Below are 25,493 nucleotides of genomic sequence, written 5' to 3'. Positions count from 1 at the left end.
GTGAAATACTGTAAATTGAATGTCCATAAGGAGGGCACAGATCAGGGATACATGCAAGTCTTCAAAATTAAAGAAAAATCCAAGCACTCCTTTGGAATATATAATGCCAAGTGAATAGTTTATTTACAAGTAAGCGATCATATTCAAATTAGTGACGTTTCGGCCAAACATAGGCCTTTGTCAAACACAGATCGTTGGGTTGTAGGGAACAAGTTTGTCTGGCACCGGATGTGCTCAGGTATTGACACAGCGTGTCAGGGAATAGCGTGCTCATAATATATGTGTGTGTGTGTATTAAACAAATAGTATAACCAAGAGCAAGCAATGAGATGGCTGGTTATGTTGATGTTTGTAATGACTTCAGTGTGTTAATAATGTTGATTTTTTTTTTCAACAATAAATATGAATTCTTGCTCATGTTCAATAGAACATCTGCAGAAAATAACAACTAATGTGTTTTTAGAAGACACTGGGGGACAAGTATCACTCCTATTGTTTTCTTTTTCTCTTTTCTTTTCTTTTTTTGTTTGTGCAAATTTTTGTGAGACTTTTCGCAGTTTGAGACATTTTAGGTGCAGAATCAAGCAACGTACCAAAGTAAGCAGCCTCTTGGGCTCTGAAATTGTCCCATTCTTGCAACGAATAAGTCCCAAAACAGAGCATGATAGACCCAGACTTGCTTTTCGGAGCTACTATTTGGGACTAAAAAGTCACACACCACAAAAAGTCACAAAAGTTAGGCAACTCATCACATGTATCACAAAGGTAAAAACTTAAGATACATTGCAATGATAAAGTAGACCAACTTCAGGAATCTTGAAAAAGTGGGAACCGAAAAACTGATACATGTGTCCCACTGTCTTATTTTCTGGGAAACGGTAGTGGTGTGATTAGGCAATGGCTGCATGCAGTTTCCTTCTGTACCACTAGATGTCCTTAAAGTAAAAGAAATGAATATTGCCATAAAGTAAATGGCCAACCTGTTTACATTATAATAATGAAGCAAAAAGTGACCTATAAGGTAGTCAACTCTTAGTTAACTTCCATGTGTTAAATGTAAGTTACTCTGACTGTTTATATTTCAGAATGGCAAATATGTGAAGAATGGATCACTTAGGAGCAAACATGAAAATGTATTTGTAGAGAAAATTGGAGAATTGCTCAGTCAGGTAAGTAAAAAACTTTTACTGAGTAAAAAAATTTTCTGAGATGTGGTGAGGTACAGCACGCATTTTGTTGGTAACTATGGCCTGCGCTTATGTGCTGAGTTCATCACAACAAGAGGTATTTCATTTAACAAATCTTTAATATGACTAATTTGGAGGATACCAGGACGTATGTTATGGCATAATAAACATATGATGATTCCATTTCTGGTATCTGAATCTACAAAGAGACTGAAAAGACTTTGGTTCTCCTCCTCTTGTGTTGCTTTCCATTCTTCATGTATGCCCTTCTGTGTCAACTCAAGTGCTGCAATGAGGATTAGATTTTCCAGATAGGCAACCCCTTTAAATGAAAGCATAACTTTTGCTTTGAAGCATTTTTAGAACTAAATAGCTTACGTCTTAATCTTTGTAATATATTGTAGTAAGGAAAAATATCTTCTATATCCAAATTTTTGCTCCTTTCTTCTCTGGTAATGAGCAGTGTATCTAAAGTTTGTAAACAGCAGATTGATAAGGAAAGGATGCTAAAGATTATACATTGCAAATCTATAAAATATTTCACTTAAAAAGAATCTGGCTAGGTAAGTTATGCTGACAAACTAAAGTCTGTGCTACGTTGGGCTATGCCCACACATGTCAGCGGCGTAACTAGAAGCTGAGTGGCCCCGATGCAAAGTCTGTAAAAGGTCCCCGACTATACTGTAGGGTTTATAGTAAGTCTTTTTATATGGGAAAGTGACACCATAAGGGCCCCCTAAAACTCTTGGGGCCCTGGTGCAACCACAACCTCAGCACCCCCTAAAGTTACGCCCCTGTCACCCATACCTCTTGTCTTTATTTATAGCTGCTCTTTAGAGGCTAAAATTCCAATTCAGAAATATGCAAATGAGGCTGAATCACTTTACACTCAATGGATCCAGAAATCATGTAGCTGAAGGAGAAGGATGAAAGAAGGCGCCTGGCAGGGGGCATAATTTTCCTTTGGATCCAGAGCGCAAACGCGCTATGCTGACACCCCTAAAGCACATTTTGACATGGAATGAGCAGCCAGAAACAAAAACAAAGTTATGGGTGACTTGTGTGGAGATAGCCCTAGGTAGTGTAGCAGCTAAGTTTCATAGGTAAATTGTGGTGATGAAAATCTACCATCAAAACCAAGCATGACAATTCAGGGACTCATAGATCCAGGCAATCTGGTAATCTTTTTATATCTATTATCGATGGCCTCCTTTCTTCTAAAATTACTAAAAGTATTAAATAAAATTACCAACCATTTCAGTGCAGCTACACAGACCATTATCCTGATTGTGGGTAGGTTAGGGGAGTAAGTGCAGGGTGCTAGTGTCCATTGCTTATGCTACATGCTGGCTTTGAGGGGAGGTGGTGTTGATGCCAATGATGAGGGCGCTTACAAAGCTGGAGCCACGGGCCAGGTGCCAGTATTCATTGTCTATTCCATGTGCTGGCACTAGGGGGTGTCAGTGCCTGTAATGTAGGCACTCCCAGAGCCGATGATGATAGCTGTGGGTGGCAGCACCAAGAATTGGATGGAATGCTGGACAATTGATGCAAACACTGCACCCAAATCCGCAGCAGCAATGCTACAAAAACTTTTTGGTAGGGGGCCTCTTGGCTACTCACCAGCTATCCATTTTGGTGCATGGGAGAGATCAGCGACAGCAGGGGCCTAGTGACCAGTCCCGAGGAGGACAGCCAAGGTGGAGGCCAATCCTTGTCTGTGCTGTGGGCATCCAGGATCCACGGCAATGAATAATGTGTCAGGGGCGTAACTTGAGGGGTTCAGAGGGTGCGGTCACAACTGGGCCCAAGAGGCTTTGGGGGCCCATAAGGTCTCACTTTCCCATATGAGAAGATTAGTACTATAAACCATACATTATAGTTGGGGCCCTGCCACAAACTTTGCACTGGGGCCCATCAGCTTCAAGTTACGCCACTGTAATATGTCCTTAGAATAGGCGCTGGAGAGGATAGCCACAACGAGGTCTGGTGATCAGGCGATGGAGAGAGCTGGAGAGGTCTGCTGCAGTGAGGTCCAGCAATCAAACACTTGAGCAGTCAGCTGTGGTGGGGTACTGGAGTCCAAGCTGACCGTGCTGGGGTTACCTGGAACCATGGTGGTGAGCAGTGCTGGGTGATTGATGGGTGGCATAGTGACTAACACGTGTAGATAAAGAAAAGAGCATAAAACAAAAGCATAGCCTGGAGCAGACGTACAGGCTGATGCCTTGCATGGTGCCATCTAGTCCTCGGCTAAAAACCACTCCTCAATAATATTTTTCCTCTCCTGGAACAAAATATAGTACGACCTCTGTATGATATGCAAGAATGAAAAAACTATTACATATAAAGCTGATTTAAATACCCTGCTAACAGCAGAACATTATAAATGATATTATACATTTTACTATTATCATCTGCACTATTTCACACATCACAGTCACAAAGAATCCTTAAATTTCATGCATATTGTTTTGATGTCTCAATAGATTTCATATCTATAGGCTTATGGCTCAGCAGGAAAAAAAAAGTCCGAAGGACTTTGCTGTGCTGCGGGAATAAACTAAGAACATGAGTCAAAAGGTTGCCCAGAAATGGACATGCCCTTTAAGAGCCTGCTATGGAAAAAGTGTGAGAGTGCCCCCTTTAATCTACCTGTCTCCATTCAAGTGATTGATCCCTATTAAGTTCAGGTCTCCATTGTTCTAGTTGAGAAAGTTTTAATGTCTAAAATGCCCTTTTCAAACCGTCACCTTAAGGATGTGACTTGCGTAGACATTAGTCAGCTCCGCTCTTTGCCCAGTTGTCACATTGTGTAGGACACTGGTGCTCATCATCAGTCAGTGGTATATAGATCAGAAAGATGGCAAGTAGATAAAAGTTAATCTTCTATAATATTCAGTGTTGTGTATCTCTGAATACAGCAGTAGCAATGAGATTTGATAGATGGTGATACGCTGGATGTTTCCTAGCGCCGCACATCGTCATACTTTATGTAGCCTGTAAATTGTTTATTGGTATCAGAGCCAAGTAATGTCTTGCTTATATAAACCAAACTCCCTCCCAACAAGTATATGATTACATTTACTGGTATTTCCTCACAGTAACAATAGCCAAACCTAATAACATGGCAAATTACCGAATAACTTAAGTGCTAAGTACATGTGTTATGAGTCATGACTGCCGGATCACATCCAAGTCGGAGGAATGCACACCCTGCGCAGTGTGAGACTGTAATAAAACCATCAAAGCTGTTGTCATGCAATTATTACTGGACACACAAATGCCTTTTCGAGTAAGGCACACGCCGCTGCTTGTCAATCCCAGCCCAGGTGCACGATTGCTGAGATCAGCTATGTGACGCGAAACTGATACTGTGTAGAAACCAATATGAAGATCCTATTTCTCTCGTTCCTGAAACCCAAGAACATAATAGTTTTTAGCACATTTATTTTCCATTTAGATTGAAACAGGAGTCACCATCTGAAACCATGGTAGTAACATATTACTACTGCCTGTGATGATCATTATACAGGTGGTCCCCTACTTAAGAACACATGACTTACAGACGACCCCTAGTTAGAAACGGACCTCTGGATGTTGGTAATTTACTGTACTTTAGCCCAAGGCTACAATAAACAGCTATAACAGTTATCACAGGTGTTAATCCTGGTTCTGGTGACGATCCAACATTTTTAAAATCCAATTGTCACAGAGATAAAAATCTAATTTTTGGCTGGGGTTCCAATGATAAGATATACCTTTTCGACTTTGAGACCGAGTGCCCAAACTACAAACAAACCCATTTATTTAAATAGAAAGTGCCAACGTGGCAATTTAAGCAGTAACATGTTACTACCGGTACCTGTTTTGTCACGGTTTTACATTTTATTGGCGTCCTAAAGGACACCAATGCAGTTGAAATAAAGAGGAGAAATTCAGATTATTCTTCCAGGGTACCTTGTAGAGAAAGAATTGCGGTGCATATAGCAGGAGTTCCAATAATAACGCAGCCTTGTCTGTCCCACCTTGCTCCTTCTGTAGTCCTGGGCAGCTAACTATGTGTAGCTTTAAAATAGCCCTGATCACAGCACATCCTGGGTGGCAGGGGACTGCAGGAGGAGGCTTTGAGTCCTGTCTGGAAACTCTGTGCAGGGGAGATGGCCTGGGTGCCCACAGAGATTCCACCTCTGGCACCCGTGCTTTTGTAATTTAGATGTAATTTCCCATACATTTAAATTTAAGTCTAGTGAGTGATAAATCTGGGATAGTTTAGGACCCCCTAGGCTAACTAAGCACCTCCTATTAATTGGCTAGGATAACATAAGAATTTTTTAACTGTGTTAGGCTATTTTTCTGTTGGGGTTTTTTATGTGACTGATTTGTTGCTCTTGGGTTTTTGTGGTGTTGAGACATTTAAGCGAGTGCTTCCAACCTTGCCGCTACTCATTTGCTCAGTTTTTCACCCTAAATGTTGCATATTAAACTGAAAAACACACTAGCAGGCAGTATTTGTGACTTTCTTCCCTTATCCTGTGGCTAAATCTGTGACTTTTTCTGGAAGAAGTCACACTTTGCAACAGGGATATATGACTTTTTAGGTGCAAAAGAGCTACAAATTTCGCCTTATACATAAATTGGTTGCAGACTTATCTCAAAAGTTGTGCATGTACAATGCACATGTCATCTCACCTCTGGCCCTGTGCAAAATGGAAGGGAGAAATGCACATTGTGCATGTGCAAGTTTTGAGACAAGACCGGGGGAGGACAGGGAGGAGAGCAAAAACAAGGAGACAAGGTGGCCAGGAGGGTGGATGGATGCTTGACTACTGTTCCCCGAACCCTGCCTCCCTGACTTCTTACTGTCCACAGATATAACTATTTTTTTCAGGATAAAGGTAGCAATGGACATTGTTAAACGAATGTGCAATAACCATAGAGTACATATAACATGCATTTGGTGGTTTATAAGTGATTTGCTTGGTAACAGGTTCCTTTTAAGTCATTAAAGGAAATTTACCACTAGTTGGTAGTAAAATAAAAGTAAAACCTTGGCACTGGGCTTCTTTAATGTTGACACTCCAGGATCGCTGTAAAAAAAAGAGTTATAAAAAGAAGCTACAGAGTGCCTGGTGCAGTACGTCTCCAGCATGGAGACGTCACGCGAGACGTGTGAATAACTAACAGCCCAGAGCACTGGACATCGCACTCGGTAGCCGCTTTAATTTTCAAGAAGACCAGTGCCAACATTGTGGAGAAGACGGCCATAGGGTAAGTATGTGAAGTTTTATTTTACTACCAACTAGTGGTTGATTGCCTTTAAGAAGCTGCGTCCTAAAGGAGTCAATACATATAAATAACATAACAATTTCCAGATCACCCACCGATCTATGGGCTGCCAGGCCAAACTCTGTTGAGTGTTATCAGTTGAGGGTGTGTCTATTCACCCTTAAACAGTATGATGCCGCCTTCACATATGATATTTGAATTGCATTTTGAAACGCAATTCATATGCATGTAAACAATGCAAAACACATGGCGCTCATTCCCAATCACAAGTGTTTAGGTGTAAATGCATGTGATCAGGAGTAGCTTTTCCTCCTTGCATTTGAATTCCGTTTCAAAGAGCAATTCAAACCTGTGAACACGCCCTGTGACCACCTAGGTTGTCACTAAGTTGTCCAGGAATTAAGACTGTCTCAGTATAACAGAGTGATAGCTTAATATAGATCTAATTAGCTGCAGCAGTTGGGGACCTCTGAGACCCTCACCATTTCTAAGAATGAAGGGGCTACAGTGCCACTTATGTCCATCAAGACGAGTTGAAACTGTACTAGGCTGCATTTACTTTGTGCTGAAATTCCCTTGTATAGTTGAGAAGATGTAGTTTGACCGCTTTATTCATAGAATCACTGAGGGTCCCAGAGGCCTGATTGATCAGAATATAATGGCACATTATGGTATTTATTAATTTGATTAAGTGTAATAGAATGGGTTTTCTAATGCAACTCTTTAATCCACTCTTCTGCTTTTCAGAGACTTCAGGGCATTAATGTTGATGATGAAATAAACACTTACAAGCCCCGCACATACGCTTATGAGGGAGAGCTGGAAAGAATTGAATCAATGGACTCCATTACCTTCCCAGAAAACCACATGGACTTTAGCTTCCTAGATGACTTTGACCCAAAGTTTTCTGCACTGGAAGAAATCTGCAACCAATAGGACAGTGCTGTGTGGACCTCGGACTGTGCTGTGTGGACCTGTTTCCACTTTACCTGCTATTACACTGAGCAATTCTGGGGAATATATCTGACAAGGATCTCACAAAAGCTTTAGTGAGAGGTTTTGGGGAATTATTGCTTTTCTGCAGACGCTTTATTATACGCTGTGTATTGTACTATTTCTTTTTAGCACAAAAATGAAAATGGGATGAATGGGGAGATGAGACAGTTCCTGGTCACTAAGTGATAGACCGCTGGGATCAGCTGCTGTGAACATCTCTGGGCAGGCTGCTGGGATGATTGCATAGGCAGGAGCTATGGAAATACAATGCCACGGCTCATTCCTGGACAAGGTAGACTGATTACTTAAATAGTGTAGATGACTGGAACATGGCTGATAAAGAGCCCCTGGAATCAGCATTCAGACACATCGCCGCTGCTCATCACTGGTGAGACAGAAAAGCAGAGGCCAGACCTGTGTGAAATCTATGGTAATGGGGCCTATTGTCCAGACTGTATGGTAGAAGGACAAGGGCATGTGTGTGATTCAAGTGAATGTAGCACAGACATTTAAACTTGGCTCACTTCTGTTACTGTCTTCAAGAATTGATGTTAGCAGTTGTCTTTAACCTGTGACACTCCAATTCATGTACAAGTATAAACCCCCTGGCACATAGCAGTCAGGATAAATGTCCTTCCTATAGCCTTAGCAACCCTCAGCCCTCGTGATATGTCTTTCTTACAGAATACTTGTGTTCCCTAAAGGTAGTTTGACACAGATGCAGGTACAGTTTCTCGTAGTCACAAAAGTTGTGTGTTTGTGTGTGGGAATGCGAAAACTTAAATTATACTCTAGGTTTGTAGCTTGTAGAACTGTCTGTTCTTTGCAAATAATTATTTACAGCCTCCCCTCTAGGTATCCACCACAAATACAGCTTCTTCCCTTAGCACATGGGAGGGGCTGTGGATCAGAACAGTGCAGAAAGCTGAAAGCATTTCAGGCTGATAGCCCCACCCAGAGCCTTTGCAGAGCTATAATTTCACTTTTCACAGTCCTACCGTTTCCAAACTGTTTCACACAAAGTTTTAATTACACAGATCTACAGGGCTGCTAACACTGTCTTCAGCTTTTCATGGCTGATAGATTCCCTTTAAAGCTATAGACCAGTAGAGAAGCTCATGGAGGCTGCCATGGTATTTTCTCTGCATACCATGGATTGTGTTCTAGAAAGATACAGATTAGTGACCTCTACTATAATTTATCATTTTATGTAGCCATAGAACTAAATTTGTCTGCTAAGATGGTACTTTGCCTCCTATAGCTGCTGCAAGACCTACTTCACACTTTTGCTATAACTGCACATTATAAATGGTTTTGCTGGACAGACAGAACTTCCCAATATATATAATGTTGTTATAAAGAAACAGAATCTACCTCCTAGTCTCTGGAGTTGATCCATAGTCTTAACCCAAAGCCTAAAAGTCAATCCTTAAAGGAAATTTACCACCAGAATCAAGAATTGTAAACCAAGCACACTTATATGCTGGTGTGTGCCTCTTCTTTCAACTCCTTATGTTCTTTTTTGTTACATAAAAAGGGGCCCTGTGCTCATTTAACAGCTATGGAGCTCCTCAGGCTCATTTGCATATTTTTAGACCTATTTAGGTAAAAACAAGGGCATAAAACATTAACAGAAGAACTGATCCTTCCAGTGGTGGCACACACCAGCATGTAAGTGTGTTTTGTTTACAATCCTTGACCATGGTGGCGGATTTTCTTAAAGGTGTATTCCCACGAAGACAAGTTTCTTATATGTACTCAGGATAACAAAATAACACAAATAACTCATCTATGATCTGTCTCATCTCTCTATGTGTCAGTGTGTAATCACAATGTCAGAAGCCAGATACCCGGTGTACCCGGATAATCTAACCCCACTGTCCCCCCACAGAACTAGATGGATAATACGGTAATAGGTCTGATTAGAGAGGCCCCGCCCACACCCTGGAATTTTACACTGAGCAGCCAGAAGAGTGATAGGAGCTAAAACAGCAACAACACTGAGTAACATTGTAAAGTAAGGTGATAAAAATGATCTTTATTGTGTTAACATCACTAGGGGATTGAAATGTGAGAAATTTCTTTCGAGGGAAAAACCCTTTAACATGGAGGGGACCAGCCTCACTCAACATGACAGATTAACTGTGTTTTACGCTATAAAATTGCCTGGGAAATCAAACAAATATGAGTCTGTCATAAGTTTCTCACATCTTATTCAAGAACAGTTTAAAACTAATCCATTCTCTTTACTTAATTTGCGGAACCATTTTCAAGATCACTGATTGCAGTCGGTGAATGAAAACATTGATGTCTCCATCCAGAGGCTTAAAAGCTGTCCTCATCATATGCTGCACACACATATAGATGGCACGTTGTTATAGAACATATTTGGGAAAGGTTTTTAGTCACTGGATGTACATAATAATTCAGTTCACTGCATTCTAGGAAAATGTTTCATACTGTACATGGAATATGCATTATGTATCAGGAAACTACATTTATAGGGGAATCTCCTGCTCGACAGTTAGACAATGCCTCCTCACTGACCTGCTAATGAATTCCTAGGCTTCTTCAGTTGAAAGGACTGTGTGCCAAGAGTCAATCCCAAATCCCACCAAAGGATAAACTTTTTAATGCTGGGCATTCCCTATAAATGCACAAGATATTTATATATCTGGGAAGTTCCCAGACGCCTAAAGGCTAATTCAGGGATCTCCTCATTCCTAAAAAGGAGGCTGGGAACTTATGGATCACTGACTTATATTTTTATAACTATCAATATTTTTTACAACTTTTTTTTTACAACTGAATACTCATTTTTGCTTTGTGTAAACACTTTAAATGGTTTCATATTTTAGTTCTTGCTTTTTAAAAAAAATAAAGATAAAACTTTGATACAATGTGATATTTTCCCCTCCATTTGATTCCTGTATTAGAATGTATTTGTAGTATTAAGACCCAGAACAGAATTGTACACCAGCGGACAGCTTTCTCCAGATAGTTTTATTGTTGGAGATTCTGGCACCTTGTGATCGGTTTAGTCGGTGGAGCCTTAAAAAAAACCCCTACAAGCTATGGCTTTACATTTAGAGGCAGCCAGATATTTACAAGTACATGTGATCTCCGATCTGTAACCTCCAGCTGTTGTCCAGATTAAACACCCAGCATTCTGTTGGGAAAAGTCAACAAACTTGGTGTTGAAAGGTTTGCAAAAGGTTCTAATAACTGATGTAGAAATATTACCTCTATAGTGGACAGTTATGGACTCTATGGGGCACATTTACTAAGGGCCGTGCGCTAGTTTCGTCTTTGAACGTTCCTTCTGGTGCAAACTGCTTGCACATGTATTTAAGAAGTGTCTGCGCCACATTTGTCTGCGCCGTTTTGTGGTGCGGCTGCAACACAAATTTATGCACAGAGTTTGGCGGACCCTGCGCCAGATTTAACATGCAAAGTCCAACAGAAATGTATCGTACACCCCATGTTAAAGGTGAACCAAAAAAAAAGTGCACTCTGTCGGAGCTGTGCAGAGGACGCAAGATTCATAAAGAAAGTGCACAATAAATCCCTATTTTGGCGCACCCTGCACACTACACAGGACCCTGCATTTAGTGCAGTTTGAAGTGTTGAAAGTAAATGTGCCCCATGTGCCCCATCTGGGGTTCTCAAATTTCAGCTTGTTGTTTGAATATGGAGCATGGCCCTGTGTAGGCCAGGAGGGCAGCATGGTTCATTCTAAGATGAGTAGATGTGTGGAGGGGTGTCATCCAGTGACAGGTAGAAATTTAGTATGGTTTAGTATGGTTTTCCCTGATGTCACCAATTCTTAATGGTCCTTAAATGGATGGACTTTTAAATACATATTCGATAATTCAATCCATTAAACCACATAATAACCCCTTATAACTCACATTATAGCAGTATCACCATTTCACTTTACTACTCTATGGGGGACATTTATCATTGTTTAGGAATTTTTTGGCAGTTTTAAGTCTGTCTTTGCAGCTCTTCTGCACATCCCGTTTATCACAGTGCATTTGCCTAAATAATAAATCTGACACGTGATGGTAAGATATGCAGTGTCCTGGAACTTAAAAAAAAGTTGCAAATAATTTTAACTCGCCACATGCCATGAATCAGAATGATTCAGAAAAATGATATAGAAAAATTGAAAAGTTGGCGAGGGTAAGCAAAATTCACAAAAAAATTGTGCAAAGTGCAATGATTAAGTGACAGTAATACACCAGAAAACTCTTTACTGCATTAGGCACACTGGGGTTGCAATGGTGAGGTACGTAGGGTTACATACATTATTACTGGTGTTCTACTAAAACCTTTATGCCACAGCTGACTTAAACTGACTAATTCTGGAATGAAGGTAAAGTATCAGAAAATCCCAGTAGAGGGTGCTAGATGGCCATGTAAAAAAAATCTCTAAAAAATCCTTAATACGATGATTTGCTTACTAAGTAAATTATAAAACGTAAAGGGTATCTTTCATCTTTGTAAAACCATCAGCATTTATCTTCTAATTGTTAGAATGTATTTATATAGCTCCAACCTATTCTGCAGCGCTGTACTCGTATACAGGCAGTCCCCTGGTTACATCCAAATAGGTTCAATAGGTTTGTTCTTAAGTTGATTTTGAATGTAAGTCGAAACTGGATATTTTATAATTGTAGCTCCTGCCAAAATATTTTTTTTGCCCCAGTGACAATTGGAGTTTCAAAATGTTTTGCTGTAATGGGACCAAGGATTATCAAAAAAGCTGCATTACAGGCACCTTACAGCTGATCATTGCAGTTTATTATAGTAAACCATCCAGAGAGCTTCCCCAGAGGTCATAGGGGGCAGAGGGGTCCGTCTAAAACTAGGGATCGTCTGTAAGTTGGGTGTCCTTAAGTAGGGGACTGTCTGTAGTCACTGCCCAAATGTCATTATGTTTATATTGACTGTGAAAGGGTGTTAAACATTGCAATGACTCTTGCATCGCAACTGGTTATATATATATAATGCATATGGAAAATGCATACAAAGTCCCAGCACATATGCCAGCAGTCATTATTCCGGCTTTGCACAGAGTTGCATTATCAATTGTTCTATGTTTTCTCCAGTATAGTGAAGTGGTGGAAATAGCCCTGAGAAACTTTTTAGCAGTGAAAAGAGACCAAAAAAAAACTCAATGCGACTTTTTAGAGATTTTAAAGTCCAGTAAAACTAATAAATTGCCCCCAGTGTGGCAGATTTCTAGGACTTTCATAGCTACCAAGGATGGGGGATGGTAAAAGTGGGACATGTAATGAAAACCTATTAAAAGAATTTAGTCTCAGAAGCTGTGATCAACCTGTTATTCAAGGCAGTGACAGGATCTCAATGTACTTATATTTTCTTTAAATTCTTTAACTTTAAATCATGCTAGCTTAACTTTATTGTAACTCACATCTATATGAGGCATACTTGAGAGAATATTTTGTAAATGTATTACTTTTTGGCTATATATATGTAAAAAATTTTGAATGAAAAAAAACAAAAACCATCATCACAAACACATCTGAGGGCAGCTGATAAAGGTAGTTTATAAGTAATACTAAATGTGCCAGAATATAGAAGGGAATCACTGTGATCCTTGATCACAGGTTAGTGGTGGGTTCCTTTAAGCCCTAGCCCACTACAATGCACCCAGCCTGCCCTGGACTTTTTGGGTGGTGTTTACAGATAGTACACCCCTTTCAAGTCTTGCAAAACAGCAGAGATTGTTGCCCAACATTTTTAACAATTTCACAAATTCAGGACAGCAGGCAAAGGACCGTGGTGTTTGGACTCTAATGGGAAGCTTTTCTTTCAGGAAGCTGTAGTTGTAGTTGTATATCAGATATTATGCAGACAGAAATGCTGTGTGTAACTAACAGTTTTGTTTTCTTGTAAATGCTTATTACATAGAAACAGCACCAGCTTACTACATGAATTATGGTACCAGAACCTATTGCATAGAAACAGCACCAGAGCCAAGCATACTACATAAATTATGATACCATAACCAAGATAACTACATACATACAGAACCAAAATCATATCTACTAAATAAAAAAAACAACACTGAAACTCTGAAATTTATACGGAAACAAGACTAGAACTACTTAGATATGGAACCAGAACCAAGATGGATATGTGGATACAGGACCACAACCAGGATTACAACATGGATACAGAACCAGAACCATTAGTACTACATTTACACAAGACCATAACCAAATTTACTACATGTATACAGGATCAGAACCGAAGAAGAGTGAGACAAACAGCAGTATGCTGCATTCAGATTTTATCCATCCGTTGTAAGGACACGCTGGAGGTTTCTAGAAGTATTTTTACAATAGAGGCGTGGAACCAATCCAACTGAATAGGCTTATACTCAAATCAAAAAGAAAACAATAACAGCAAGCATTGTGTAAAACCTTCCCTCCGGCCTCCAAAGGGCCAACCCAGCCTCCGCAGCTTTCCAGTGCTGCTCCGGCCTCCCAAGGGCCAACCCAGCCTCCGCAGCTTCCCAGCGCTGCTCCGGCTTTCCAATAGTCACTTCAGTCTCTGGCCGTACTGCTTGCAGAGGAGTCAGTGTAAGTTACCAGAGTCCGTCTCCCGGCCAAAGGACGCTCCAGACGTCTCCAGGATATCTTCAGATGGTTCCCTGCCAGGTCCAAGCATCTCATTAGGGTTTGTCCTGTCTTCACTGTTCCTTCTGTTCTCCTCAGGTGTCCTGTCTCCGAGAAGATTTGGAGGAGGGGGAGAAATAAGAAGAGGGGGCTGAAATAGAGAAGAGGGGCCCTAAAGGGGAGTACTGTCATGGGTGTCCCCGCGATCCATATCGTGGATTGCGGGTACACCCATGCTCCGCTATGTGGCGTCTACCTCCCCAGCCCATACTTACCTCTCCAGGCTCCAGGCTGTGATCCTGTCCTCCTCCAACTAAGCCGTGCGCTCCTGCTGCTAGGGCGCATGCGTGCCGACTCGTCCTGATTTAAAGGGGCAGCTCCCTCCTAATTGGGGCTGGCTAATCCAGCGCGGCCTTATAATCCGGCACTCTCTGCCAGATTTTCAAGTCATTTCCCTGAAGTGAAAGCCCTCCTGTGTTTCCTAGTGTTCCAGCGTTCCCAGGTTTCCTCCGCGTGTCTGTACTCCAGTGTTCTTCAGAGTTCCTGTATTCCCATGTTCCTATGGCATTCCTGTGTTCCTGTGGCGTTCCCGTATTCCAGTGGCATTCCCGTGTTCCTGTGGCGTTCCCGTGTTCCTGTGGCGGTCCTGTGATTCTGTGGTCCTGCCATCCTGAGGTCCTGCCGATGTCCTGTCATCCTGAGGTCTAGCCAAGGTCCTGCCATCTCAAGGTCCAGCCGAGGTCCTGCCATCCTGAGGTCCTGCCGAGGTCCTGTCATCCCGAGGTCTAGTCAAGGTCCTGCCATCTCAAGGTACAGCCGAGGTCCTGCCATCCCGAGGTCCAGCCGAGGTCCACCGTCTCTTCCCATAGAGACTCTCTGATGGTTTGCCCATCCGAACCGTGAAAATGTCCTACATTGGGGCTTAACTTGGCAGGTGGAGAGGAAGGATACATGTGATGTGAGCAATCAAAGTTTATATGGTAAAATGAACAGGAAAGTCAGAGGGAGGTCGCAGATAATGTTGATGTCTTGAGGACATACCTCCTGCATCTGGGACAGCAGAAAAGAGCTATAAATCCGTGATTATCCTGCTGGATCAAGGACGGTTGGGCGTTCTGGCTTTATTTGTGAATCATGTAATGAAGTGCAAAGTAAAATTACCCCTCATATACAGGGAATATTTAACAAAAGGACTTGTTCTTATTTCCCTTCATGGAGACACATAGATCAGTAGACGACCTTAGAACATATTCTAATTCAATAGGATTGAATGATGTGACAGTGTCTCCAGTAGTGACCTTCACAGTTCAGCAGGAGCGGACCTGCCATTTCAGTTGGGGTCAGCTGTGGCAATTGTTACGCTCCAGAAGACAACAGGCAAACACAAAAATGGTTTAGAATAAGGTTAATTTGTAAAGCTGATAGTAGGATTAAATTATACAGATCGAATTTTGATTTCTTTGAAAATATTCGAGGACTAAAGTTTAGTTTATAATCATTTGTATGTACACTTCAGGAAAATGCATGGGATGAAAATACAAATAACAATAGACAAAGTGTGAACCAACAGGATCAATACAGGATTTACAGTATGACTGGATCAAACTATTCAACAAAGCCTAAGTGATGTCCCTCAGGAGGATGAGGACATTTCAAGAAAAAAGAGCAGAGCCATATATGTGAACTCTCCATGTATCCCCAATATATAAACTTTTTCTTAATGCAGGAATCTTATCTGCACATATCGCAATAAGGTATCATCTTTTTCAAACTATCTTCTGAAGGGCAACAATCACCCACCTAAGTATGAATTCATGGATGGTACTGGAGTGTAGGATCTGGCATGCAAATGTTCACTAGAAATCAATGGTAGGTCAACCCTAGATATGCTACTACTCTACTCATAATACAATTGAGGAAACATTGATAAGTGCTGTTCATTTCTACCAGATTACATACATTATGACTTTTCTACATTATATATTTCTTCTTGGTGGGGTCAATCCACAAAATATCTAAATATCCTCCAGTGTAGACGCTGGCACAATTGTTAGTCTCCAAACCAACCTTAATAAAAATTTAGTGTTTGAGGGATATTGCAAATGTGTAAATATACTAAAATAAAACTGTCCTAGTCTAAATTCTGTATACACCATATACCATATTGTATATCACTTTGTGAATGACAAGTGCAGATGTTTTGTTTTACAGATATTTAAGAAAATAGGCTAAAAAGACATGTCAGCACTTCTAGGAAAAATGAGAATTTGACAAGGACCAGATGAAGCCTAAGGCTAGCTCATGGTGACTTAAAATTTTTGTTCCCTTACACAATCCTTATTGTTAAAGTAGACCATTGCAAAGTTCAACAATCTTCTTAATACTTACGCAAGGCAAAATCTCTTATAGATATTCACCTAGAACATGAAAGGGTCCATCGAACTAGACTATAGGTATGTTGCCTTGTTCCATGCTTTGAGCTACAAGGCCATGGGTACAGAGTAGTTACATGAAATCCTTTCTGTATAGGGATCCTAAATATCAGTTAAACTAGAAACAATTATCAAAAGAGGCCAATTATCCAGAGTACTCTTCAAGAACGTGTAAGTACTGTACACGGAGTAGCTGTAGAAAACTGACATGAATCTTGAAGGATTAGACAAAAAAGTCTAAGAGCCCAAACAAAAAACGCTATATAAATGCAATAAAAACAACTAAATTGAATGTTGTGACCTTAAGAAACACATCTACTACCAAAATAGAGAGAAAGGATCATTAAATTCATATATCATAGAAACAAGAAAGCAGCATCCAGGTAGAACCTGGGTCAAAAAATGGTGGCAGGGACTATGCCTAAAGGGGTTTACACGAATATTGATGATTGATCTAAAGTTGTTAGAATCAACACAATTCAATTGAACACAATTCAATCAACACAATTCAATTGAACCATAAGTACAGATCTATTTTCTGGGCAGTGGCTAATGAGCCTGAGACCCCCGCCAATCTGATATTGATGAACTATCCATAGGAAGGTAGAAAACACATTTTAAGAAAATCAACTAGCATGACAAACCAGGGACACTGGTGAGTACTCATAGATCCAGGAACCATGATAAAAGGTAGTATTATAAAGGGAGATGGTATCAGATGAGGCCTTTTTCTGTTTTATCTTTTATCTTATTCTTCTTAGGATGGTGGCAGGTCTCGAGTTTACATGGCCAAGGGATTATTATCAGTAACTTGTTAATGTTGGTTGTGACACTCCCAGTACAATTCTTACTTTTATCTGGGAGTTATCCATTATTAGTTTGTATATCAAGAGCATCATTCTCTTGCCTTCATATTTGTATGTTTTCATTTGGAGTTGAACTTTAGTTATCGTAAAACTTCTTTAAATTTGCCTACTGCTGATTTTCCAGCCATATCTGAGGTTTGTTCCATGTACTTAAAGGGCACCTACCACCACAAATCTACCTATAAAGGTAGATTGGGTGGTAGGTGGATCAATGGGACGTGAGGATAGCCCTTTTAAGGGCTAATCCTCACGTCCCTGCACTTTCTTGATAACTTTTATTAGATTTATATTCAAATTTACTTATGCGGCTACTGGGGCGTGGAGTAGCCGCATCTGAGGTTACACGAGGCAGCTACTTCACGCCCCGGTAGCCTCTTTTCCCCTCCTACTCACCCATCTTCGGCGCGCAGCTCCACGTAGCTGCGCGCCCTCGTCCGGCAATCCTGCAAACTCGTCCGGCAATCCTGCAAACTCGTCCGGCAAACAGCCCCGACACGTGTTTCGCCACTAAATGGCTTCCTCTGGGGCACATTTAGTGGCGAAACACGTGTCGGGGCTGTGTTCTCTTCCTTGGTCCGTGGTTTGTATGCATGTTTACATTACTTCTTTCCTATGCTCAATTTATTTATGCTGACCGCTCCAGGTCTCATTATTTAAGCACTTTAGCTGTACATATGAGCATTTCTTATTCGTTCTATGGTTACACCCGGTCCATTGTAAGATTTCTTTGTCTGTTTGTTACCCTATTTGTTTGCCTACCTTTTAACTATTGTTGTTATCGTTATTAATATGCAATAAAGTTTTCTACTAATTTACATCCTACTTTTCACCATATCTTTTATTCGTTTTGGGTTTGTCGTATTCGATTTGAGGGGGTGGTTTGTGGTCCTGTTTCCACCCCTTTCTTCTTTTTTTGGTGTGTTACTCTCTATGGTAATAACAAGCCACGCAGCTGTGTGACCATGGTCAGATTTCTGTACTGTACTGGAAGCAGACAATGAAGCTTTCAATAACAGGACCTGAGATCTTGAAAACCGCGAGGAATTGATACAGAAAGTATATTGGAAAATTATACAATTTTTCATCCGATGGATGGTCGTCCGGTAAGGGTGTCCGACAAAGTCTCTCGTAGATCCTCAAGCATTAGGCGCGATACCATATATCATTAGATACTATTTTGTTAATGTTAAAAAATACAGTCCGAGCATTCACTGAATAAAGATACAGATTGTTCGCCTCTCTGAATTTTTATTGATTCACTGAGATGTTTAATAGATAAAGATTAAAACAAGTAGATTCGAATGTGTGGAGGTACAAGAACCTCTGCCACAGGAGTGTATGTCTAAAACAAGTATTTACACAAAGTCTAGTCCCAGTAAAGGCACGATTGAGGCCGATCTAAACTGGGGACAGGACCACAGACACAAACGGGGGTATAGGCTACTGATACATTACACTGGTCCTGCTGAATAGCTGATATGAGACCTGTGTAACACAACCACCCCTCTCACAGATGGATAGATAATATGCCAGCAAAGCTAGCAAATCGACACCAGTATTGCCACCATACACGCGGCCTGACCTGGGGTCATTCTATGATGTATCGGAGGCTAATTGCTCATGATGCTAGTGGATAGCGAACTGCTAGTAGGTCTAGACTAGAATATAAATTGATAACTCCTAGCTAGTTGACCCCTCAAGCTATCATAGTACCACTATCCTGAGCTCGCACTCCTAAGATGAAGTAACCCACGCGTTTCCTGACTATTAAACATTCATCAGGGATTAGTGGAACAGCGGCCGCTGTTATCAATGCGGGGACACGCTATGTGAATGTGTACTCACACAAAATCAGTGTATTACCATTACTATTATATCTAATCCCTGATGAATGTTTAATAGTCAGGAAACGCGTTGGGTTACTTCATCTTAGGAGTGCGAGCTCAGGATAGTGGTACTATGATAGCTTGAGGGGTCAACTAGCTAGGAGTTATCAATTTATATTCTAGTCTAGACCTACTAGCAGTTCGCTATCCACTAGCATCATGAGCAATTAGCCTCCGATACATCATAGAATGACCCCAGGTCAGGCCGCGTGTATGGTGGCAATACTGGTGTCGATTTGCTAGCTTTGCTGGCATATTATCTATCCATCTGTGAGAGGGGTGGTTGTGTTACACAGGTCTCATATCAGCTATTCAGCAGGACCAGTGTAATGTATCAGTAGCCTATACCCCCGTTTGTGTCTGTGGTCCTGTCCCCAGTTTAGATCGGCCTCAATCGTGCCTTTACTGGGACTAGACTTTGTGTAAATACTTGTTTTAGACATACACTCCTGTGGCAGAGGTTCTTGTACCTCCACACATTCGAATCTACTTGTTTTAATCTTTATCTATTAAAAGTTAAATTTTACTTTTCCTTTGACACTCTCTTGTCCCTAAAAAATACAGTCCACAAGAGTGGGCATAATATATATTATATATATATATATATATAATATCCAAAAATAAAGCAGCACTCCAAATCCAAGCAAGTAAAAGTGAAGAAGAGTTTATTCCAAAACTGGCGTGTTACAACCTCTCAAGGCTAGGTAACTAGGGATCGGGTCTGTATTAAAAGATGATAAGGACTCGCAGAAGTAGTGACTAAAGATTGCCGAACAATTGATGTGTCCAGTGTTTGTATCATAGATAACTTAGAGCATGTATAGTTATCTCCCAATTAAAATATATAGATAGAAGTTTGTTATACCTTGTTGATCTACTCTACTGTAATGATAAATAAATAATAATAAATAACAATTATTCCTTCCTTCCCATTTAGGCTTCTGTAGTTGCAGTTCTGATTTAACCAACATAACCATAACCTTTTCAGAGGGTTCTATAATAATTTTTACAAAATTTTTATTATTTATTTATCATTACAATAGGTATCATGTAATTCATGATAACTTTAATATGGCATCACGATGTGTGCAAGAAAAAAACGCTTCAAGTCATTAACATTTTAGGTTTCTTTCTGTCCATGGCCTAAAGTCGACCAGGATTCAATTCCCCTTTTAAACATCATGAGAATTGAAGATACAATCTCACACATTTTGGTAAAGGGGACATTGCTATTCCAATTGTGAGAGTCTGCCTTGGTGTTAGTTTCTTCCTGTGATGTTATGAAGTTTAGCATTTCATTGACTCACTCTACAAGGTTAAACAACCTGTAAACAAGTACCCTTTATTCATTTTTGGAGCAAAACTCTGTACTAGCAATAGAACAACCCTTCCCACATTATCAAATCTAGCCATCTACCCTCCAGGGAGATTCCTTGGCCAAGGTCCAAGCACATGAACCTCACCTAGAAATAAAGTATTGTACTTATTTGTCCTGTATTAAATGCAAGAAATAATATTTATTTTGTATTCACAACATGTTAAAGCAATGCCAAGTCCTAATCAGGTACGTTCTGCTAAAACACTAACGATAGCTGATTGTTTTCTGCTGCTGCTCCCACACTCTTTCCAGCAAATGTAAAATGAAATTCCATCTGGTTGGTACATCACATATAGGGCCCTAGGGGGGGGGACCAGGACAAAGTTCCTCTACAGTGCAGATAGGCAAGCAGCAGGGTGTGAACACCAAGAGTGTGCACCCACAGCATACACTTTATTTAGCAGCTGCAGCATGTTTGGAGAATTTGCGATGAAGCTTTGCACCACCAAGTTGAGCACATCAACCAGCCAAGGGGTGTGCATCGACCTGGCTCAGCCCAAAGCTGCTACTAGGCTCTACCCATTGTCACTCACCATCTTGCCAGGCTTGATTGATTGAAGAGGCATGAAAGTGCAACGTCCTCCCACCAGGGCCTAACCTCATGGCATGGGGGCAGCTGGATTACCCTGGTGCCTGAGTGGCTGTCTGAAGTGTGGCCTAGCGCTAGTTGGTGTCACTTTAGCATGGTCCAGGAGAACAGACCTCTATCATGCTGGGCAGGGCCAGTGAGGGGATACAGGAAGAGTGGGAGGCTAAAATACCATGAAGGTTCCCCCTGGGGAAAGGATCTCCAGGTAGATGTAAAGGGGAGGCCCATGATGGTATCTCAAGTGGAGACAGAAGTTATGAACATCAAACTTACAGTTACAGGGTCAGGTAGTGGTACTATCTGCCATGTCCCAAGTAGCTGGTGTTGGATGCGGTCTGGTAAAAGCTCACAGCCCAGATCCACTAGCTTGGGGTTGGAGAAGTAGTAGGCTGCTGGGCAGCAACTTTAGGCAGGCTCTGTATAGATGCAGAACTAGCAAAGGGTAAGACCTCTGTGTGGAGACAGCAGAAGCAGGCTGATAGTCTCTTGAAGAACTTTAAAGAAGTCTCTGGAACTTCACCCAGGGGGAGTATAAATAAACTTCCACTAAGGATTAGCAATAATAAAACATTGGTTATGATTGGTTAATGCATGAAATGTATCTTCCAGACAGATAGAGAATAAAGTTGCAATACTAGGATGTCAAAGACTTCTGGTAATGAGACTCTGTGTCAGGCCCGGCGCCAGCACCCGGCTAACCCGGGCAAGTGCCGGGGCCCCGGGGTACTGGAGGGGCCCACGGATCTCCCCGGGTCAGCAGGACATCTGCCCCCGCTGCCCGGGAGATTCCTTTCCTCTCTCATTGCGATCTGTGTCCTCCGGACACAGATCGCAATGAGAGCATTTGCACTCACTGCTGAAGGCTGAAGGACCTTTGATGATGTCATGGTCACATGACATGCCGGGGAAAGCAGTAACAACACGGAGAGAGAGCTACATCAGGTGAGGGGGAGACATGACAGGGGCCAGGGAGGGGGTCAGTGTGTATACAGGAGGGGGCAGTGTGTATACAGGAGGGGGTCAGTGTGTATACAGGAGGGGGCAGTGTGTATACAGGAGGGGGTCAGTGTGTATACAGGAGGGGGTCAGTGTGTATACAGGAGGGGGTCAGTGTGTATACAGGAGGGGGTCAGTGTGTATACAGGGAGGGGGGTCAGTGTGTATACAGGGAGGGGGGTCAGTGTGTATACAGGGAGGGGGGTCAGTGTGTATACAGGGAGGGGGGTCAGTGTGTATACAGGAAGGGGGGTCAGTGTGTATACAGGAAGGGGGGGCAGTGTGTATACAGGAGGGGGTCAGTGTGTATACAGGAAGGGGGGTCAGTGTGTATACAGGAAGGGGGGTCAGTGTGTATACAGGAAGGGGGGTCAGTGTGTATACAGGAAGGGGGGTCAGTGTGTATACAGGGGGAGGGGAGGAATGTGTACACAGGGATGGGGGGGGCAGTGTGACTACTGGAGGGCGGCCCATAAAGGGGCCCACTAGGGCTCTGTCGCCCAGGGGCCCACTAAAACCTGGAGCCGGCCCTGCTCTGTGTAACAAATGGGACCTTAATTTGTTACTCCCTACTTAGTGAGCCATTACAAAAGAAGAAAGCAGAGTAAGAGGAGAAGGCAACGGGAGGCAATAAGTAATGTCCAGGAATCCTTGGTGGTGGAAGTATATGCCTCAAAGCACTTCCTGTCTCAAGGTCAGCCATCACTATATTAACCCAGTGGGCTGTTAAATATATGTAATGCATCCTACCACTAATGGCATTGCAGAGTTCACACCTTATTTCCATCATGTGTGCCCAAGTGCAGAGCAGGGTAGGCTGCCGCCATAGTGGGAAAGCTGCTGTCGTACTCTTAAAACTCTCCACCTCCTCCAGCCTAAGTGTCTGCATTTCAAAGGAAAGCAATTTTGAAATACTCTTATTAGGACCAAGGTTCATGGGTGAGATGGGCCAAATCCTCTTTCTCTCAATTGTTTGGGGGATAGAAAGCTGATCGCTTTCCTGGAATGGTGTGGACAAGCTTGATGATCTTGCTGTTGGTAGTGTCACACTCTTCCTTTTCCGGGAGACAGGTGATCTTGACACTCTGGAGTCAGTGGTAAAGGGTAATACAACCAAAGCAGCAGAGAAAGCTTCAGGTGTTTTCAAGGTATTTTTTGTCTCATCCACTGCATTTCTCTGGACCGGCTTTTCCATGCTAAGTTTCTGGGCATGGTAGGCAGTAGCATGCATCATTGAGGTGCATTGAGGTGATGGGCTTACGATTACTACTTTTCACTCTTACATGTCTTCACTGATTAACTCTGAACGCTAATTTTTTTTCAATCCATGTTGGGTCTAAGACATTGTCACCTTGACCTTGGACCCTTGCCCCCACTGCAGCCCTCTTTGTCAGTCTCTACTTTGCAGAAACATGCAGCAGTTTGCACTTGGGTTTTATCCTCAGCGTAGATGTCCTGCAATGTTCTGCTGTAGACATCCTCATCCTCCTAAACAAGTTGTTGAGCATCTATGGCCCACATTTATTTTTTTTAACAGCTGTCTGTCCGAATTTGCACTAAAAAGAACGTGCAAACTGTTTGCACGTGCATTTTTGAAGTGTTTGTGCCAGTATTGTGTCACGGCTGCACTGTGTCTGCTGTGCCACAAAGGGACGTCCCGGTGCCTAGTGGGACCATGCACCACATTTATTACTGCAAGTTGACAGAGTTCAGTCTCACGCTGTATGTGAAAGGAGCACCAAAAAAAAAGTCAGTGCACACTTCCCGAGCAGTGTAGGGTGCATGATATGAAGACCGTGCACCACCTTTGATTAATCTGACGCACTCTACACATTAGTGAGAGTGCACCTAGTGCAGTTTGTACTGCTTTTGATAAATGTGGCCCTATGTCTGCAACTGGGGCAGGTGTATGGCCCTCAAAATCCAGCTAAAAGAGTCCTAATAGAGCTCTAATGACTACTCTATGACTTGTTTTTCTTCCATTAGCAAGATTTTAGAAGGAAGAAGACTGGGGATAACCCATATAGGAAGATTTCCAAAGTCACAGGGGGTCATTTACTAAGGGCCCGATTCACGGTTTCCCGACGTGTTACCTGATATTTCCGATTTGCGCCGATCTTTTCCTGTATTGCCCCGGCTGTTTGGTGCACGCGATCGGATTGTGCCGGCATGCACGCGACGGTAATTGGGGGCGTGGCCGAACGAAAACCCGATGGATTCGGAAAAACTGCCGCATTTTAAAAAAAAAGTGTTGCTCGGCATGCGCTTACCTTCACTCATCCCGGCTCGGTGTACTCCAGTGCGTTCCGAAGCTCTTCAGCATAGCAGCGACATCTGGTGGACGTCGGAGGAACTGCCTTAGTGAATCGCCAGAAGACCTGAATCCACCGCAGAGAACGCGTTGCTCGATAGCGAATAGGCCGGGTAAGTAAATCTGCCTCATAGTGTCTGGATCTATGAGAAAGTATGCCTGGTTTATCATGATAGCAGATTTCCTTCAATGTTAGACATACAGTATACAGTCTCCTGTTTGCCCGAGACAATACATTTAACCCCTTAACGACTTGGACTTTTTTAGTTTTTTCTTTTCCAGTTTTCACTTACCACCTTTAAAAATCTATAACTTTTTTTATTTTTCCACCTAAAGAGCTCTGTGATGGCTTATTTTCTGCGTAACAAATTGCACTTCATAGTGACAGTATTTAATATTGCATGCCGTGTACTGGGAAGCAGGAAAAAAATTCCAAATTCAGTGAAAATGGTGAAAAAACACATTTGCGTCGTTTTATTGTGGGCTTGGATTTTACATCTTTCACTGTGTGCTGCAAATGACATATCTACTTTATTCTTTGGGTCGGTGCGATCATGGGGATAACATGATAGGTTTTATAATGTTTTCATACATTTACAAAAATTAAAACCTCCTGTACAAATTTTTTTTTTGGATTTTGTCATCTTCTGGCGCCAATAACTTTTTCATACTTTGGTGTACGGAGCTGTGAGTGGTGTCATTTTTTGCGACATTAGATGGTGTTTTCATTGCTATAATTTTTAGGACTGTATGGCCTTTTGATCACTTTTTATAAATTTTTCTATATTTTCAAAACGGCAAAAAAGTGCCATTTTCGACTTTGGGCGCTATTTTCTGTTACACGGTTAAACACAGTGAAAAAACGTTATTTTATTTTGATAGATCTGGCATTTCTAGACGCAGGGATACCTAA

General features: G+C 41.8%; 1 protein-coding gene across 1 annotated transcript in view; it reads left to right on the top strand.

Annotated features, from left to right (window-relative positions):
- Positions 1 to 10,372, top strand: part of LOC140064274 (cadherin-like protein 26) — a 62,055-nt gene extending 51,683 nt beyond the window's left edge. Inside the window, exons 19-20 of the mRNA XM_072110994.1 lie at positions 1,086 to 1,169; positions 7,224 to 10,372. Coding sequence (XP_071967095.1) covers positions 1,086 to 1,169; positions 7,224 to 7,412 — 273 coding nt within the window. The 3' untranslated portion in view covers positions 7,413 to 10,372. The remainder of the gene's footprint in view (positions 1 to 1,085; positions 1,170 to 7,223) is intronic.
- Positions 10,373 to 25,493: the final 15,121 nt, after the last annotated feature.

This window comes from Engystomops pustulosus, chromosome 6 (genome assembly GCF_040894005.1).
Source record: "Engystomops pustulosus chromosome 6, aEngPut4.maternal, whole genome shotgun sequence".
In the NCBI taxonomy this organism is placed as follows: domain Eukaryota; kingdom Metazoa; phylum Chordata; class Amphibia; order Anura; family Leptodactylidae; genus Engystomops; species Engystomops pustulosus.
This window is presented reverse-complemented; position numbering and strand designations above follow the sequence as displayed.